The sequence below is a fragment of the Toxotes jaculatrix genome, chromosome 1 (assembly GCF_017976425.1).
Source record: "Toxotes jaculatrix isolate fToxJac2 chromosome 1, fToxJac2.pri, whole genome shotgun sequence".
Taxonomy (NCBI): domain Eukaryota; kingdom Metazoa; phylum Chordata; class Actinopteri; family Toxotidae; genus Toxotes; species Toxotes jaculatrix.
Genome location: NC_054394.1, coordinates 19,762,532 through 19,779,186, shown reverse-complemented (window position 1 = coordinate 19,779,186; position 16,655 = coordinate 19,762,532). Strand labels below are relative to the sequence as shown.

At 39.2% G+C, this 16,655-nt stretch overlaps 3 protein-coding genes across 5 annotated transcripts in view; 1 reads left to right on the top strand and 2 right to left on the bottom strand.

Annotated features, from left to right (window-relative positions):
• Positions 1-271: 271 nt before the first annotated feature.
• On the bottom strand, positions 272-8,303 carry calca (calcitonin/calcitonin-related polypeptide, alpha). 3 transcript variants are annotated; one of them, XM_041041149.1, is made up of 4 exons: positions 8,169-8,303; positions 1,675-1,766; positions 1,162-1,293; positions 272-538 (listed from the first exon to the last, which is right to left on the bottom strand). In XM_041041149.1, the coding sequence occupies exons 2-4, from the start codon at positions 1,758-1,760 to the stop codon at positions 364-366; spliced, it is 393 nt and encodes a 130-aa protein (XP_040897083.1). In that variant the 5' UTR covers positions 1,761-1,766; positions 8,169-8,303; the 3' UTR covers positions 272-363. The 3 variants fall into 3 exon arrangements, with proteins under 3 accessions (XP_040897083.1, XP_040897080.1, XP_040897072.1); XM_041041146.1 differs by lacking the exon at positions 8,169-8,303 and adding an exon at positions 2,201-2,830; XM_041041138.1 differs by lacking the exon at positions 8,169-8,303 and having other exon boundaries at positions 1,675-1,781.
• Positions 8,167-12,192, top strand: LOC121183840 (vitamin D 25-hydroxylase). Its single transcript, XM_041041124.1, has 5 exons — positions 8,167-8,482; positions 9,074-9,215; positions 9,345-9,977; positions 10,130-10,459; positions 11,230-12,192. Exons 1-5 carry the CDS (start codon positions 8,246-8,248, stop codon positions 11,445-11,447), a joined length of 1,560 nt encoding a protein of 519 aa, XP_040897058.1. The 5' UTR covers positions 8,167-8,245; the 3' UTR covers positions 11,448-12,192.
• A 1,306-nt stretch (positions 12,193-13,498) lies between these two features.
• pde3b (phosphodiesterase 3B) overlaps positions 13,499-16,655 on the bottom strand; it is a 38,571-nt gene continuing 35,414 nt past the window's right edge. The window contains exon 16 of the mRNA XM_041061698.1: positions 13,499-16,569. Coding sequence (XP_040917632.1) covers positions 16,343-16,569 — 227 coding nt within the window. The 3' untranslated portion in view covers positions 13,499-16,342. The remainder of the gene's footprint in view (positions 16,570-16,655) is intronic.

The following is a 16,655-nucleotide window of genomic DNA, read 5'->3' as shown; positions in this document are numbered from 1 at the left end:
AGTGAATACATTAAATGCAGCTTCCATGTAAAAGATGGATTTATTCTAGAGGAAACAAAATTACTATGAAGAGAAAATAAGTTACCATCAGAAAAGTTTTTTGTTTGTTCTAATTTTTTATTGTATTGTACAGAACTACCAAATGCACAATGCTGCAACTGATTCTAAGTTTCAAATTCTTTGTCAAAATCTAATGTCAGCCAGTGGAAAATTAATGCGAGCATGTTTTTTTTTTCAAAGTTAGTCTTACAAATACAAATAGAATCCACATGCATCAGCAGTCTTATGTATGGACAGAGCTAGATGAACAAGCAGAAGTCCACTCAGACAGACAAACAACATATAGGCTAAAAACCGAGAGTTTCAATTGTATCTGCCATAGTTTTCATATCGCTCAGACAGACTTCTCTTCTTGCCAGGCGTCCCTGCTCCAACGTTGGTGCGGGGATAGGTTTGCAGTTTGTGAATATCCTGGGATAGTTTGCCCAGCACACAAGTGCTTAAGCCGGTGCAACGCTTAGACATGGCTCTATCCAGGCTGTTAGAGACAGAGACAAACATGCAGGAACAGGCTTACAGTAATTGTGGCATGCAGATAAATGTTAACAGTTACATGCATGATGTTTTTCTAAAATGTCATGCATTTACAGAAAAGCCGTGTTAAATTAACATTTCAAAGGCATGCTAAAAGATCCAACAGGCATAAGAAGATCTCTCGTTAACCAAAGTATAGCTGTTGAGTTGTCATGCTATGGTTCACTTTCATTTTATATACTAATGTCTATCATACACATTCTCTCATAGTCTTTGACGTCATGCTCTCTTCAGTTTTCTGACCAAAGACAATCTATTCCAGACACATCACTGAATACTGAACGAATGGATGAATGAATGAATGAATGAATGACTGAATTCCATGCATTGATGGATCACTATATCCCTTGATAATTAATAAACACCAAAGTTGGGGCTGTCGGGCTTATAAACCAAAATGTATTATATTTTGCTTAACTGATGGTAGATCGATCAATCGATAGATAGATAGATAGATAGATAGATAGATAGATAGATAGATAGATAGATAGATAGATAGACAGACGGACAGACAGACAGACAGACAGACAGACAGACAGACAGATAGATAAATATTAAAAGCCATACCTGTTCCCATCAGCTGTTTGGTGGTCTTGCTCATCTGATGTTATCTGCATAAACTCCTTGATAGCTCTGAGTAACCTTTGCGCATCATCATTCGATAGTGTAACTCCATCTGACATGGACTCCTTGCTAGTTCTGAAAATACACATTCAGGTAGAGTGATATCTGTGGTTCTGCTGCAATATTGGTTTAAAAACACAAGAGAAAACTGATGAATCTGATGTAAGGAAGTTAAATTGAATATACATACATACACACACACACACACACATTGCATTTTGTATTAAGACTGGTGATGAAGGACTCAGCATGCAAATTGGGACTTTGAGGAAATTAAGTTAATAGATTTAAAATCTTTAAAATCGCAAATTTGATTAGCTTTGGTAAAAAAAGAAATGTGATCTGTAGAAACATCAAAAATAACAGACACAATTAAATGTTGTATTTATTTATTTATTTATTTTTACACAGTTAATATGTTATTACTACTTTTAGGAGTAATCATACAAGTCTCACCTGGATGGAGCTGCCTGTGAGATGCACATCTGACAAATGATCAGCGCATAGGCAAGAAGGAGAGTCCCCAGTTTCAGCATTATCATGACTCCCTGTGGAAAACACATACAATGCCAAACAAGGTAATTACAATTGTCTCAAGGAACTTTTTGTGTGTGTGTGCGTGTGACTGGTGCCTACTACATTTTATGCCATTAAACATGTTTTCTTTCTTTCTTATCTACAAGCATTCACAGCTATATGAATCCTCTCTGATATACTGATATCGGAAGCTTTGCCGGTAACTATAACAGCAGCTCTGGCCATTAGCAGAATTAGCTGCAGCCTACCATAGATAGTATAATGTCAAACCATCAAACCGGCGGAGCAGCATCTGTCTTCTTTCTTCTGTTAGCAGCCAATAGCCACCGGTATAGCTGATAGTTACTCACATTCTCCAAAAACCCCAGCATCATGTCTGATATTTCTAACAGACACAGCATAATTAGTCCTATAATCTAAGAAACAGTCTTTAATCGATACTCACCTTAAGGTAATAGATGTTCTGGTAATGAAGAATGATAAGACTCACTGGTGAATCTGATGAGCACTCCCACAGTACAGGGTTTTATATATGTTTCACATGGGTGCCTGTATAAACTGAGTGAGGACTTAGACATAGTCTATTGGCCAGTCAGATGTTTTACCTCAAACTGCTAGCCAATCAGATGCCCTACGTCACTTACAGCAAGCCAATAAAAGAGACTGTATGTAAATTACATCAATTCACAAAAGGCTGCCAGGTATGTGAATCAGTTGGTAGCCACCTAATTTGTAGTGAACTCCTCTTTTAAGCAGGGTAAGTGGGGACTTTAACACAATAAGACACACAAATCTCACTGACACTCTCACACAGTCTCTGAGGTCTTGAGAAGTAACACATGACACATGATATTACAGGGTGTGTGTATTATGTTGGTCAGAGAATGTGAACACAATTCATCAGTGCGTCTTAAATATGTCAATATGATTTTAACATGGTGGCATTTCAGCACTGAGTGGTTAAGATGAACAGGGCTAAAGCCAATGAGAGGCATGGATTCCACAGGTGTGCAGTACCTACTCACACACAGAATGGAAAAAAATTGTAAATAGCATGAGACATCAGACATATTTACACGTCAGATATATTTAATTATGTTACACAGTATCAGTTCGCAATGTGTTAAACCAAAAAAAGTTCTTACAATCATAGCACCCATGTGATTTTGAAGCAGAGGGACAAACAGTGTTTGTTGCATTGTCATTTTTCATGAGTTTTTCTACCTCTGGACACGGATGTGCCCTCTGCCTCTTGAAGGCATTTGGCCATCTCACAGGACTGGGAGAATTCACAGTTCCAGGTGTACCCTGTGGTCACAAACTGTTCCCTTTACATGTGTCTGTACGCTTCTGCCCCCGCAGACACTGCAAATAAAACAAATAAAAAGCAAGGTGATGGAAATCAGAGTAAAGTTATTTTTTTCCTGGTGGCAATTTCTGAGTTAGGTTTCAACATACTGTGTCTCTGCAACCAAGACTTTAATATTGAGCCTAATCTGCAGAACAGTTTGACATTTTCATAGTTTATACAGTGTTGGATAAAATAATGGCTTTTTTTATATGGGAATGGCATCATAGTGAGCGCTCCATGAAGCTAAACCTTCCCACAGAATTCAGTGTTCATCTGGTTTCTCCGAGCTAATTACTGGGCTGTCGGTCTCTGGCCATCTTCTAATTCCCCTTATGTAACAATATTGGATGATGTATCATAAAGCATCCTGCCTTCCAGTTATTTTTTGCGTCACAAGGAAACTCATTAGAGCAGATGAGCCTTTTAGTACTATTGAGCAGACCTGCAGGCCCTACACCAGGAACTAAATTAGTCTCCAACAGCTCCACATGCTGTCAGAAACTACTCATGAAGGACATAAGGCTTAAGAGCAAGGGACGCCAGATATACCCAAACCATGATTAATGTTAATTGTCTTGTTCTCATTTGGGTGCCATGCCAAGAAATTTTAATTTTATATATTTATCTATTTATCTTTTAGATAACTACTTATCCCCAACATTTCATGCAATATTAACCATGTAGTAGCATGTAGTGTACCTCAAGACAGAAAATCACTGACATCCAAAATCTAGAGTTTCACAATACAGTGTGAAATTGTCTTTTTTTGTCCCAGCACCACTCTAGGGTGAGACCCAAAGAGAATTTCCGTCAAAGCTCTATTGTCATCTTGCATTATTCAAATAGGCAGCAAGAGTTAATAATAAGCTGCAATGATCCCACTGTACAGAAATGATAAAAATAAGTGTCAAGGAAATTTGAGCTTCTGAGTGGATCTTTAATTATCTGCGATGCAAAAGGTATACACATCAGTCGTCCACAAAGGTTTTTTTCCAGTCTCTTTCCAGTTTCTTAACAAGACCGTCACTGTTTCTTCATATAAAACATTATATTTAAATCAAGGCTTATGGAATAATAAACATTGAGTGAGCAAAGGGACTCAGCAAAGGGACTTCCACCTGCTGCTCCCCGTTAGGAAGCGAACCAAACCAAACCTAACCTAATATTTAAACACCTGGTCAGTAGTTGCAGAGGGATTACAAGACTTCTTATTGCGCCTGTCACTGTCATTATGTTGTTGGAAAAAGAGGTTCTGGACAGCATTAGCGAAGGTCTGTAATTAGATTTTCCGCATGCACTTGATACTTCCAGTCATCCGGATGGTAAATAATTTACTGTAGAACCACAGTAGTCAAGGGACCCACCCAATCAAATATACTGCGCATTCCCTACAGTATAGAAAGACCAGGAGAACACTCTTCAAGTGGCCTTATAATGTAGAGACTGATGCTGTTCTACCACACATACAGTAACTACATTGAATTCCCATACACTCATCAGAACAAAATAAAATTACTTATCAAACTCTAGCCTGTAAAATTACAGATATACTGCATCATATCAGAGAGTATAAATTTGTTTGTCCATATCATTTATAAGGGGGTAGTTGTCTCTTTAATGTCCTTCATTATGGGTAATATTGAAGGGGAACAAAAAATCAAGGACTGCTGTGATTTTTTGCATCATTGTGACAAAACAACATAATTTTTCGGGTATTTAATTTCCTGTATTGACCTGGCAGACTCTTGCCTGGGTATTTTATCTGTTAACACTCTTTCACAAAAACTGTTTGTGGGACTTGCAAGTGACATTCAAGAGAAAGAATGATTAAAACATGACACAACAGAGGCTAACATATCCTGACTGACAATGCAGGATCTTAAAAAATGCCATAGTACAATTTGGCAGTGTCTTTTATTAAACACCCTCTGCATCCCAAATACATACTTCTTTCAAATCTCCTAACTTCAGTTTGTAATTCAAACTTTCTGTCTCAAGCCCAAGCCAAGATAACCCTGATGACATTATCAGGGTTAGTTTCAAGAATTTGGAAAGCTGCCTGGAGAACCACAGCAGACATTATACAACTCTTTTCACAGGCTGAGGAGAACTCCTCTCACTTCTCATTTTTCTTCTAAATTGCCAAGTAATAGTAATATTTATTATGTCAAATATTTTTGAAATACTTCTTGTTCTGTTTTATTTTTTTTTAAATCCATGCCAGTTACAAAATATGGTCCAAGTTACCACCTGGACACTCTTGTCGCTGGTGTTTTGATTAACCCAACCACTAACAAGATAATGCAACAGTGAAACCATGTTTATTTGATTAAAATTGACAGATTGATTTAAAGCTTCCAGAATAGCTTTTGATTCTCGGGAGCTGGCAGGAAGCATAGAAGTAATTTGCAAGAACGTCCTCATTAGGTAGCCCTAACAAATCTGAATGATTGGGAGAGGTCTGTAGAGGCCATTTGAGGCATCTAAGAAAAAAAAGGCTTACCAGCTGCCGCAGCAGGAAGGAACAGCTGGATAAACAACTTCATGTCTAATGAGGAGTCAGTCATGATGCCAACAAAGTGGAGAGCATGGTTTTACAAAAGTGCAAACTGGTTATAGTTTAAAACCACCTTAATGAGATGATAATATTTACCTGGGTTAACCCCGGTAAGCTCCATCCATTCTCCACTTCCACCAGAGACCATAGGAAAACTTTGTAGGCAATACAAATCAAAACAAAAAAAGAATAAATTAACAATTGTATAGTGCTTATTGTGTATCAGTAAATTGATTAACAATTTTAAATATTCAAGTCAAGTGTCAAGTCTGTGTTGACTGATTTGCCAGGCTTACTTGGCTAGAAAACAACCGCTGTCCTGCAGTCTCAGATCCACATGTGTATTGCTACTCGAGGCCCATTTATTAGAAAACTCATGCACAGTCCTGCACTGTTTGGACAAGTTCAGGTTTTTAGCCTACAAAACCGAAAAATCTCACACAACTATGCACGCCTGGAATGTGGCGCATGCCTTAACCTTTAACCTCTAAATGTGGTGCATGACCTAACCTTTAACATGTTGAGGTTAAGGAACCTGCAGCAGCTTGCTGGGGCAAAGTTTATTTGCTTAAAAACAAAACAGGGTAACACACAAAATATTTAACTTTACCAGGACTCCTCAGTTAATCACCTCAGTGAATTAAATTGTAAAACTGATTGGAGTTTTAATCAGTTGCTTTTGCCAAAGCTATTGATTTAAAATTGCATTTATCAAAATAAGTTCTTCGTTAAATATCTTACAGCTAAGATCGCATCTCTGTTGAGAACACTGTAGGTCTAGTTGGTATACTGTAATACGTATCTTTAAAGCAAGATGACGGTAATATGTCCAACTGTGCCTTCATAATGATGTGACAATCCTCTGCACAGACTTCTCTGGCTTCTCCCTGCACCAGCACAGTGGGTGGAGTCAGGTTATCAGGAACACTCTGTTCACCTGTGCAGTGACCTCAGGTGATATTCGGCTCACCTGCTGCTCTGACCGCCCATGACACTATCAGCTGATGGTGGTCAGTCTCTCTTTCTCTCTACTCTGGCTTCTATGCTTTTGTATTTGATTTAGTTTATGTTCTCTATCAGCTAGGCAAGTTAACTACTAATGTATGGCCTCGTCTCTTTGTCCTCCCTCAAGCAAGGTTGTTACAATATTTACATGAAAAAAATTACATTTGAAAGGAAAATATTATCAAAACCTTAACAAATAGTACTTAGAAGTTCATGATTTTAATATTAAACTTTTTGAGATTAATAGCAGGCTTGGGGGGGTCAGTTCCTACCTTGCATGTTTAAACATGGCAAGCACACTGATCTTCCTGGTTCAGTAGTCCTGATAGCCTGTAACTAAATTAATCTGTGATCTGTCTTCTTCATTCAAAGCTAATTTGCATTCTGATGTCTGTGTTGTCTCTGCCAACTGAGATTTAATTTAGTCAATGACATAATCCCAAGGGCCGCTTCCCAGAAGTACTTGTTTAAGTTTTTAAGTGTATGGTTTATACAATATACCCAACATTTAGATAAAGTAGTGTGTGTACACATTGCCTACAGGAGCAATGTAGGCCTACAGTAATCAGCAGAACTGAGAATGACATGTGTCAAGAACATATCCAAAAAGGAACCTGTTTTTTTTCCTTTTTCCTTTTTTTTCTTTTTTTTTTTTACTTTTAAGTAAAGTGTGTCAGAAAAATTAATCACAACAACTGTGCCCAGAAATGAAGAAAGAAATGAGCCAGAAACCTTGGTTGCTTATATCATGAGAATTATATGTGCTTTGACTGAGCATCAGTTTTTGATCCACATTGCATGAGAATGCTTCTGCTTTGCTTAAACAGTTTAACCTCATGAGTAACCTTATCAACTTTGGTCCTCAGAGGTTCTATTACTCTTACATCTGGTTTTTTTGTGTGTGTGTTTGTTTTTTTTTAATACCTAAGAAGTGACAGCTTTTAAAATTCACTTGAAGCCTGTTTTTGAACTCACATGTGCTGCAGCATTTTCCAGGAAAGACGTTTCCAAACTTTGTGAACAGTTTTGTTTATGGTTTCTTTGCCAGTCAGTTCAAACAACCACCACCACCACCACCCCCGGGCTCCACTACTGTAATATGATATATTTAAATCATATTTTCACAGCCTAATTCCCTGATGTCAGTTAGTGCTAGTGTAAGTGTTATCCTCATCCCGGTATCAATGCGCTAATCTGCAGGTCTGTTTCTGAGACCAACTTATAAACGCATTTTACAATTTCAATAAGAATTTTACAACTTTAATAGCCTATTTCATATTTTTACAACCAATAACGGACCTGATTAAGTGTAAGTTTTACGATGTCCCGCCTTCTCTGTAAGTACATTAAAATCAACCAAAAACTCAACCTAATAACCACAAAAATGATCCCGATTATTGATCAGGAGCAGAACAAAGTTCACCAACAGCTGACTCTAACTTTCTGGCCAATCTTAGCTTTAGAGGCGGGGGATAGAAAATGTGCAAGATGATAGCCTACATATGTGCTTCAGTTCCTCTGAGGAGAAGCCGAAGTCAGCAGGGGTAGTCTAGCAGGGAGGAGAGATTTTCGGAAAGATGGTTTCAATTAAATCGCCGTCTCTGGTGCCGGTGTCCTGCGCACAGGCTCTGCTCGGTGTGGGCGGTTTGGCTGTCGCCCTCCTCGCTTTCCTGCTGGTTCGCCAGCTCGTCAAGCAGAGAAGACCCCCGGGGTTTCCTCCTGGTCCATCTCCCATCCCTGTGATAGGGAACATTCTGTCGCTGGCCACCGAGCCGCACGTCTTCCTCAAGAAGCAGAGTGAAGTTCATGGACAGGTAATGACTCAGCCTACAGCGCATTTTATGACTGCAGAGCGCTTTAACGGAGTACTCTGCAAACTGTGCAGTGCATAACCCTCTACAAGAGGTTTCAGATTTCCATGACACACACACACACACACTCACACACACACTGGTAAATCGTTATGAAACGAACAAAAGGGACTCGCCCTAACATTTGGCGGTCTGTTGCATTTGCTGGGAGACGAATAACTGGCAAACCAGGGGCTCCTACAAATTAAAGCCTCCTTCCCAAAAATTACATACAAGGGCACAACCTTTCTTTTGGTAACACACTGTAATTTTTAGAGTCAAACATAATTTAGGTGCAGATCTTAATATCTCTCTAGATGGAGTCTGTTTCATTCACTCACTGCCCTGCTAAATATCATGGACGTTTAACTCATCCCCAGCTGTCTGGCTCATGAAACCCCAAAGTGGAGAGGAATGCCAGAGAACAGACACAAGCTAAATGTTGCAACATGTCTACAAATGTGGTACAAATCTCACAGCCCTTAACAAAGACTGTATAAAACTGTGTGAGGAAGAAAAAGGAATTGTGCTTATGTGGCAATGTGTACTTTTCAGATTTTCAGTCTTGACTTGGGAGGCATCCTGACTGTGGTATTAAATGGATATGATTGTGTCAGGGAATGCCTTTACCATCAGAGTGAGGTGTTCGCTGATCGTCCATCGCTTCCTTTATTCAAGAAAATGACCAAAATGGGTGGTAAGATGCTGTGATGTGATTACAGTGCAATAAATTAAATTACAGTTTAAATGTGAGTCAAAGCATTTCATTGTTATAGTACCTCTCTATATTTTTTATTACTTTCCTTTTTTCTCCACTATCCCACAGGACTTCTTAACTGTAAATATGGCAAAGGCTGGATTGAACACCGTAAACTGGCTTGCAACTCTTTCCGTTACTTCGGCAGTGGCCAGAGACTGTTTGAGAGAAAGATCTCAGAGGAGTGCATGTTCTTCGTTGATGCCATCGACGAACACAAGGGAAAACCCTTCAACCCCAAACACCTTGTGACCAACGCTGTGTCCAACATCACCAACCTGATCATTTTCGGCCAGCGTTTCACTTACGACGACCGCAACTTCCAACACATGATTGAGATATTCAGTGAGAATGTGGAGCTGGCAGTGAGCGGCTGGGCCTTCCTCTACAATGCTTTCCCTTGGATTGAGTATGTGCCCTTTGGGAAACACCAGAAGCTGTTCCGCAACGCTGCTGAGGTTTATGACTTCTTACTGCAGGTTATAAAGGGTTTTTCACAGGGCAGGGTTCCACACGTACCTCGTCACTATGTTGATGCCTATTTGGATGAGTTGGAGCAGAATGCCGGAGACCCCGGTTCCTCTTTTTCCTATGAGAACCTCATCTATTCAGTCGGTGAGCTCATTATCGCTGGCACAGAGACCACGACCAACACCATGCGTTGGGCCATGCTGTACATGGCCCTCTACCCCAACATACAAGGTCAGTTATAGTAGAAGCATCATCCCACTATGAGAACATTTTACTTATAGTGTGAACGTGAGAAGGATCTGATGCACTTTTGTAGACTGAGTTTGCTCTAAATTTAATAGTTATATCTGTATTAACAATATGTCTGTTTTTCCCCTGCTAAGAGAGGGTGCACAGAGAGATCGACAGCGTGCTGGCCAACGGGAGGGCACCCACTTTGGAGGACAAGCAGAAGATGCCCTACGTGGAGGCTGTTCTGCATGAGGTCCTTCGCTTCTGCAACATTGTCCCACTTGGTATTTTCCGTGCCACCTCCCAGGACGCAAAAGTCAATGGGTACACAATTCCTAAAGGCACCATGGTGATAACAAACCTCTACTCAGTGCACTTTGATGAGAAGTACTGGAACGATCCAGGTGTTTTCTCACCACAGAGGTTTCTGGACAGCAACGGGAACTTTGTGAGGCGGGAGGCCTTCCTTCCATTCTCATTGGGTAAGTCTTTATTTTTCTCTAAAACTGCAAAAAATCCTGGTCCAAATTATTATGTATTATCTATAGTCATTAAGACAGTGACCAGTGAGTGGCTGTTTCATTTACCCACAAATGGTTTTCAAAGTTTCGAAAATTTCCTTGATTACTTTAAGTTCTTAAATCAGTGAAAGTAGAATCAGATGCTGCCAGGCCATCAACAAAAATATAAAACTCAACACACAAGTGTGAACTGATGGCAGTTCTTGTACACACTGAATTCTGTCTTTAGTCGGAAAAATAATTTCATACACTACTTATATGCAGTACCAACATCATACTTACATAAACTCCAAACCCACCTTTGCAATAAGAGAAGAAAACATAAAAATAAATGTTAAAAAAAGGTGATTTTGTTGAAAACAGAATGGGAATATTTTCTCTATAAAACATTTTAGTTTTTAGAGCTCAGTTCTTTTACCATGTTGGTCATACATCCTCAGATTCAAAACTGTGTGCACAGATGTAGAATAAATTTAGAAATCCTTATAATTACGTTGGTATGTTATCTCATAAGAAAATCATGTTCTCGTGCAGTCTTTATCACAGGACATTCCCATAGAACATGAAGAGTCCTGTGTGTGTGTGTGTGTGTGTGTGTGTGTGTGTGTGTTTTATTGTTTGTTTGTTTTTTTACAACTCAAAGCCATTTTAAGTTAAACCTATAATCCAGATTAGCCAGATGCTGTGCTTGTATGTGCACGAGTCTAAATTAAAGAATGTTCTTTTTTCAGGGAGGCGTCATTGCTTAGGTGAACAGCTGGCCAGGATGGAGATGTTCCTCTTTTTTACCACTTTGTTACAGAGGTTTCATCTTCAGTTCCCTCCAGGAACCGTTCCCACTGTCACTCCCAAATTGGGCATGACCTTACAGCCAAAACCTTACTCCATCTGTGCTGTCCGCAGGCAACAGAAAGTTCCCTGCTCTGGAGACACTCCTTATCACAAGTAGGCAAGCAGACATTTATTACAGCTTGTTCGGCCGTTCAAGCCCGAATTTTACTATTTTGCACAGCAATGCAACTGCATGATACAGGTGCATGAAACTGTTTCAGTGGACTGTAATGTCCAGTTCTGGTGTATTACAGTTTTTCCAAAGGACTTTCAGTGACTGAGATGGCTCTCTACATATGAGCGTGTGATCCAGTTTATTCAATTACTATTAAATTCTCTTACTGAGCAGTGTGCATGTTTGCACAATACCTTGTGAGCAAGAGGGGAGCAGGGCCCAGAGTTCCTCTGAGCCTGGAAAATGAAATGTCTATGAACCTTGGTGCAGCAGTGATGGGTTAGGTATACGTCAATGATTGATAGTAAGTACACCTATGATGGTTCATAGCCCTGTCTTCTCGGGATAGCTTCAGGTCAGACAAATGACACCACTGATTCGTACGTGTGGGGCAAAACGAGACTGACAGACTTTCCAAGAAAGTTCTGAACACTGTGTATCGGAGCTGGACGTGGGCCAAGATTGTACGTCATCTTGACTGACTCTGACCCTTTCTCCAGGGAAAGAGGTCTCTGGAAAATCTCTCTCTTAGAAGGCAAGATGAATTTCTAGTAACTGACTATGCTACACTGATTTCTGCTAAATGGTGCTTATAAGTATGAACAAAGTACTGCATCTATGTTTAAGGTTAACATTTGTTTGTCCTTTTTTTTCTTTTTTTTTTGCTATACTGGTGGTATTTTGTGTATTCATAAAGTCTTTAAGATACTAAAAAACTTGCCCTGTCTTCTTTTAGCTATTGCTAAATAGCTAAAAGTCAACTCTGAAATGAACAAAAATCTTAGATATATTAGTGTTATATACACTGTATATAACACTAATAAAGGCCCCCAAATTATCTCATTCGATATTTGCAGAATCATTTGATTGACATGACAGACACAGGACTCAGCCATCCATTCACATACAGATTCTGTTCCCATGAAGTCCCAGGACACCAAACATAATCATTAGTTCTGATCATCTGTAAACTAAGTTCCCGACGGTGAAAAGCAGCTATGGTATTGGCTGCGTTCTGAGTTTACCTTTCCCCTATTTGAACTGCTCTGTTCTCAGAAAAGAGAACATTGGATTGCGTTGCATTGGTAATTCCAAACATACTGTGTATCCAGTGATTGGGATTACTTATATTAACTTACTTTTTTGGCTCACCTGGGGGCAGCGTTGACAATCAGACACAGAAAACATTAGAATTAAATCTGAGTCATATTGCAGGTTACGTTTGCAAATGTAAGTCAAATATTTGCTCTCTTTTTAGCTCAGTTTGCTCTCCACCAGCTTCCGAGGGAAAAGTCTCGCTCTTTAGCAGGTAAATACGCCAATACGTTCACCAGCTAGTCGTTCACGTTGTACAGTGGATTTTCACAAAAACAGCATTTTGCTGCGTCCAAAAACAACCCTGAGCATAAACTCATAAAACCAAAACAATGCGCTCAAAGACCCTAAAGCACTATGTGCTCTTTCTGAGGAGAACTGCAGAGTTGGGTGAAAATTCTCAGTGGGTTTCGTCTTTACGAGCAACCTCTTTCACATCTCACGTGGCAAATTCATCCATTATTGATGCAAAACAAACCAAAAAATAAAAATAAAATAAAATAAAATAAAATATATATATATATATGCAGCTTTAAGGCCTCAGCACACCCACACAGGTGACCTATGCTCGTGTTGAATTTATACAGTAATAGAAATGACAGGGTAAGCTGTCTCCACCCTAAGAGATGCAACATAACTAAGAGTGATGGAAATGTAACAGTGTAACAGTGTGTAGCTTGTACACACTGTTCTGAGGTCTGATCAGGATTATAAGTGAAAACCCATGTGTGGGTGTACAATAGGTGTTTTTAGGGTCTTGAAGGTTATTCTCCCCTGTTTATTTATTTGGGGTGGCATGGACAAAAAACAAAAGCAGTGTTAAATAAAAAATGTTGTGAGTTCGCACAGACACACATGTACACACATACACAACAATAAAAATCAATGAGAACTGCTGATACTTTAGGGATGGTGTTTTATGACAGCTATAAATAACAACAAAAATCAGTTGCCCCCACAATGTAGATAAGGGTGAATGGTTACATTAGACAAACGTACGTATATTGATGCTACATAAGGGTAACAACCATTCATAGATGTATTTATGGCACAATCATTAGAGGACACTGTGGTTTGAAAAGACTGCACAGTGAGAAGCCAACAAACTTTTACAACTTAATGAGCCAGAATATGTCGGGTCGGGAGCTACCAAGGCTTTATGATCCAGCATGGGTCCATGTGAAAAAACTGACGACAGGGTTGTCAGAATGTGTATGGCTCTGACCTGAGTCCAACTCTGACTCTTGCCACTGTCACTGCCACTTTGAGCCTGGTGGAATATATGACTCAAGGTGTTTCTCTTGTATGAACAGTACTGGAGCCCAGAGAAAATTTTGCCAATCAGCATATCACAGCCCACAAACTACTGTATGTAGGTAAAGTTTGGCACTAGTTGGGTTGACTGAAACAACAGTGATAGAGAGAGATAATGAAGAATACAAGAGTGGTTATGATACAGAACAGGGATAGGCTGAAACCAAGTGAAAAATCAAAATCAAAACACCAAACCCCACAGTTCCACACCTGTAAATAGAAGTAGATAAAAACTCTGGAAACACAATGGTAATTACAGGATCTCAATGTACAATATGTCAGCTGCATGTAGAAAACAGATGCATTCATTTGATTATTTAAAAAATATATATTTATATGCACATACTCTTTTGTACAGCGGCTAAACACTTGTTTGGTATTAAAATGTGCACACCTTTATCTATTTTTTTGTCTTTAAATATTACTATCTTGATTTACACTGCTTACTTAACATTTTCTCCAGAGATTATGATTTAATAAGGTGATAAAGGAGCTAGGCAACAATTCTGCCATCCCTTTCATAAAACGTCTTATTCTAGTGGAATGCCAAGAGTTCTTAGAGACAAAAATAGAGAACTAGTAGTTTTTTTTCCTGCCTCGTGGCACATCATATATATATATATATATATATATTTAAAAAAAACAAACAAAACCAAAGCGAAATGAAACCCTGGATCCCTTCTTTGCACACTGGCCGAGTAATGGGTTTGGAAAAAAAAAAAAAATTGAAAAATTAAAACTGATGAAAAAGAGAGATGGGTGAGCTTTCAGTGTCTGCTGGTGGACTGAAACACAGACATTTAGACATTGCATTGCTTGTTTGAAAACAATGCAGAGAATGTTGAATTTAAAAAAAAAAACTAATATACTTTTATAGAACTGCACAATTATAAAATGTGTTGTGTTGCTGCAGGAGAGACGTTTGCAGTCTGCTGACAATCAAGATAAACTTTTCTCCAGTGAGGTTGTAAAAAGGTTATGCAAACAGTGTATGAATGGCCAAAAGACAGCACATACTGTATGCTCCTCTGTCACAGAGGATTTCAATTGCTTGAATTTGTTTGTAGTCAAGTTGTTCATTAAGAGATTACAAACTACTTCAGTCACCCAGATTTTTAATTTTCTTAGTTTTTAAAGTGTATTTCATATTAATGACATAAATTCTTGCAAAATAATTATTCAACTTTGCGTGAATCCTGAGTAACCTTTAAAAAAATACTTATAATCAAAAAGGAAAATGAAGAATCCATTCATTGAAACAGCACTCCTGATCTGAATGCGACATGTTAAACACCAGAGGACATTTCACTGATTAGAAACCAACCATTACTGAGAGGACACACAAACATACTAAAGGACACACAAACATACTAAAATAATTAAAAATGTGCTCTCTTTCTCCCTACTCATTCTCTCTATCACATTCCCACCAAAAAATATTCACACACACACAAACAAAATGAAGCAAGGAGAGTTAAAAGATCAAAAAAAAAAAAAAAAACAACACAAAAAAGAGACAGGTGGTACACATGAGTAAAAGCATCAAAAATGATGCAGATATAATGCTATTAATCAGTCAACATTTCAATAATGTCTCTGTGACTGAGTCTGATACAGTGTTTCGTGTCGCCAGCAAGGAGAGAGAACTACACAAGCCTAGGCTCTGGGCCAATATGGACTCAGTAAAGGTTCAGACAGGCACATTTGATATATATATGTATATATATAATTCAAAAATATACCTGACATTGAGGCTGAAACAGTCTCAGTCTCTTGTCTTTCCATGTTTGAACTGTTCACTTTGGTAAAGGGTATCAATCACGTGATGATGTCGCTTGCTTCATTATTTTTCCTCTACCTTTCGTTTTTAAATAGACAGGAATTGTTTTGTACCTAAGGGAGGTGTAAGCGCTTTGCATTCAAGGCAGCATCACAGCCAGGTTACCATGGAGGGCAAGTTAATGCTGGACTCCGTCCACTCTCTTCCTCTGCACCTTCCTCCTCAGTTCTGGTGTTTTTTTCTTTTTTTTTTTGTTTTGTTTTTTTCTGGGTGCACTCGACTCTCCATGGGGTGAAAGTGCATAGGAGTTGGGCTCCCACCGTTGCAGCAAGGATCCGCTCACAGTAGTAAGGCCTTTTTGTTTCTCCAAAAACAATGTGACTGCTTAAGCATCTGAGTGTCTGCACAGTGAATCTTTCAATATGTGTGTGTATATATATATATATGTGTGTGTGTGTGTGTGTATGTGTATGTGTGTGAGAGAGAGAGGGAGCAAAGTATGTTTTATGTGCATTTGTCAACTGTCTGCGTGTTTCTCATGTCTGTTTGTGTTTACGTCTGTGAAAGGCAGGTGGTCGAGGGACTTGTGCCCTAATTCTGCCTCTCGTCTTCTTTTACACGCATCTCTGTTCTTCCCTTCGTCCTCCTGCTACTGACGCTCCTCTCCCTCCTCCTCCTCCTGGATGACCTGGATGTCATCTGACGGGGAGACAGGCAGGCTGGCGGGCAGGTTGGGGAGCAGGCTGTCTGGCTGCTGCTGCTTGCCGAGCTCTTTGCTCTTGTCTTCTTCCTCGATGATCTTCTTCCACACCTTGTGGTTTTCCGTCAGGTGCTGCATGATGCTGCAGAACAACCTGCGGCGGCTCTTCCTCCTTTCTGCAATGAACAAAAGAATAGACAAGAATATGTTTAGGAAAAATCTAGATTGGTGTAATTGTAATGTAAACACAACTTTAATGATG

What these genes read in the sequence shown, in the direction of transcription:
- LOC121183840 (XM_041041124.1), top strand. Translation starts at nt 8,246, where the DNA reads ATGGTTTCAATTAAATCGCCGTCTCTGGTGCCGGTGTCCTGCGCACAG. An exon ending in GAAAATGACCAAAATGGGTG is followed by an intron (nt 9,216 to 9,344) that starts GTAAGATGCTGT and finishes ACTATCCCACAG; the next exon opens with GACTTCTTAACTGTAAATAT. An exon ending in CTTCCTTCCATTCTCATTGG is followed by an intron (nt 10,460 to 11,229) that starts GTAAGTCTTTAT and finishes TTCTTTTTTCAG; the next exon opens with GGAGGCGTCATTGCTTAGGT.
- calca (XM_041041138.1), bottom strand. Translation starts at nt 1,781, where the DNA reads ATGTGTTTTCCACAGGGAGTCATGATAATGCTGAAACTGGGGACTCTC. An exon ending in TCACAGGCAGCTCCATCCAG is followed by an intron (nt 1,294 to 1,674) that starts GTGAGACTTGTA and finishes GTGTATTTTCAG; the next exon opens with AACTAGCAAGGAGTCCATGT. An exon ending in CAAACAGCTGATGGGAACAG is followed by an intron (nt 539 to 1,161) that starts GTATGGCTTTTA and finishes TGTCTCTAACAG; the next exon opens with CCTGGATAGAGCCATGTCTA.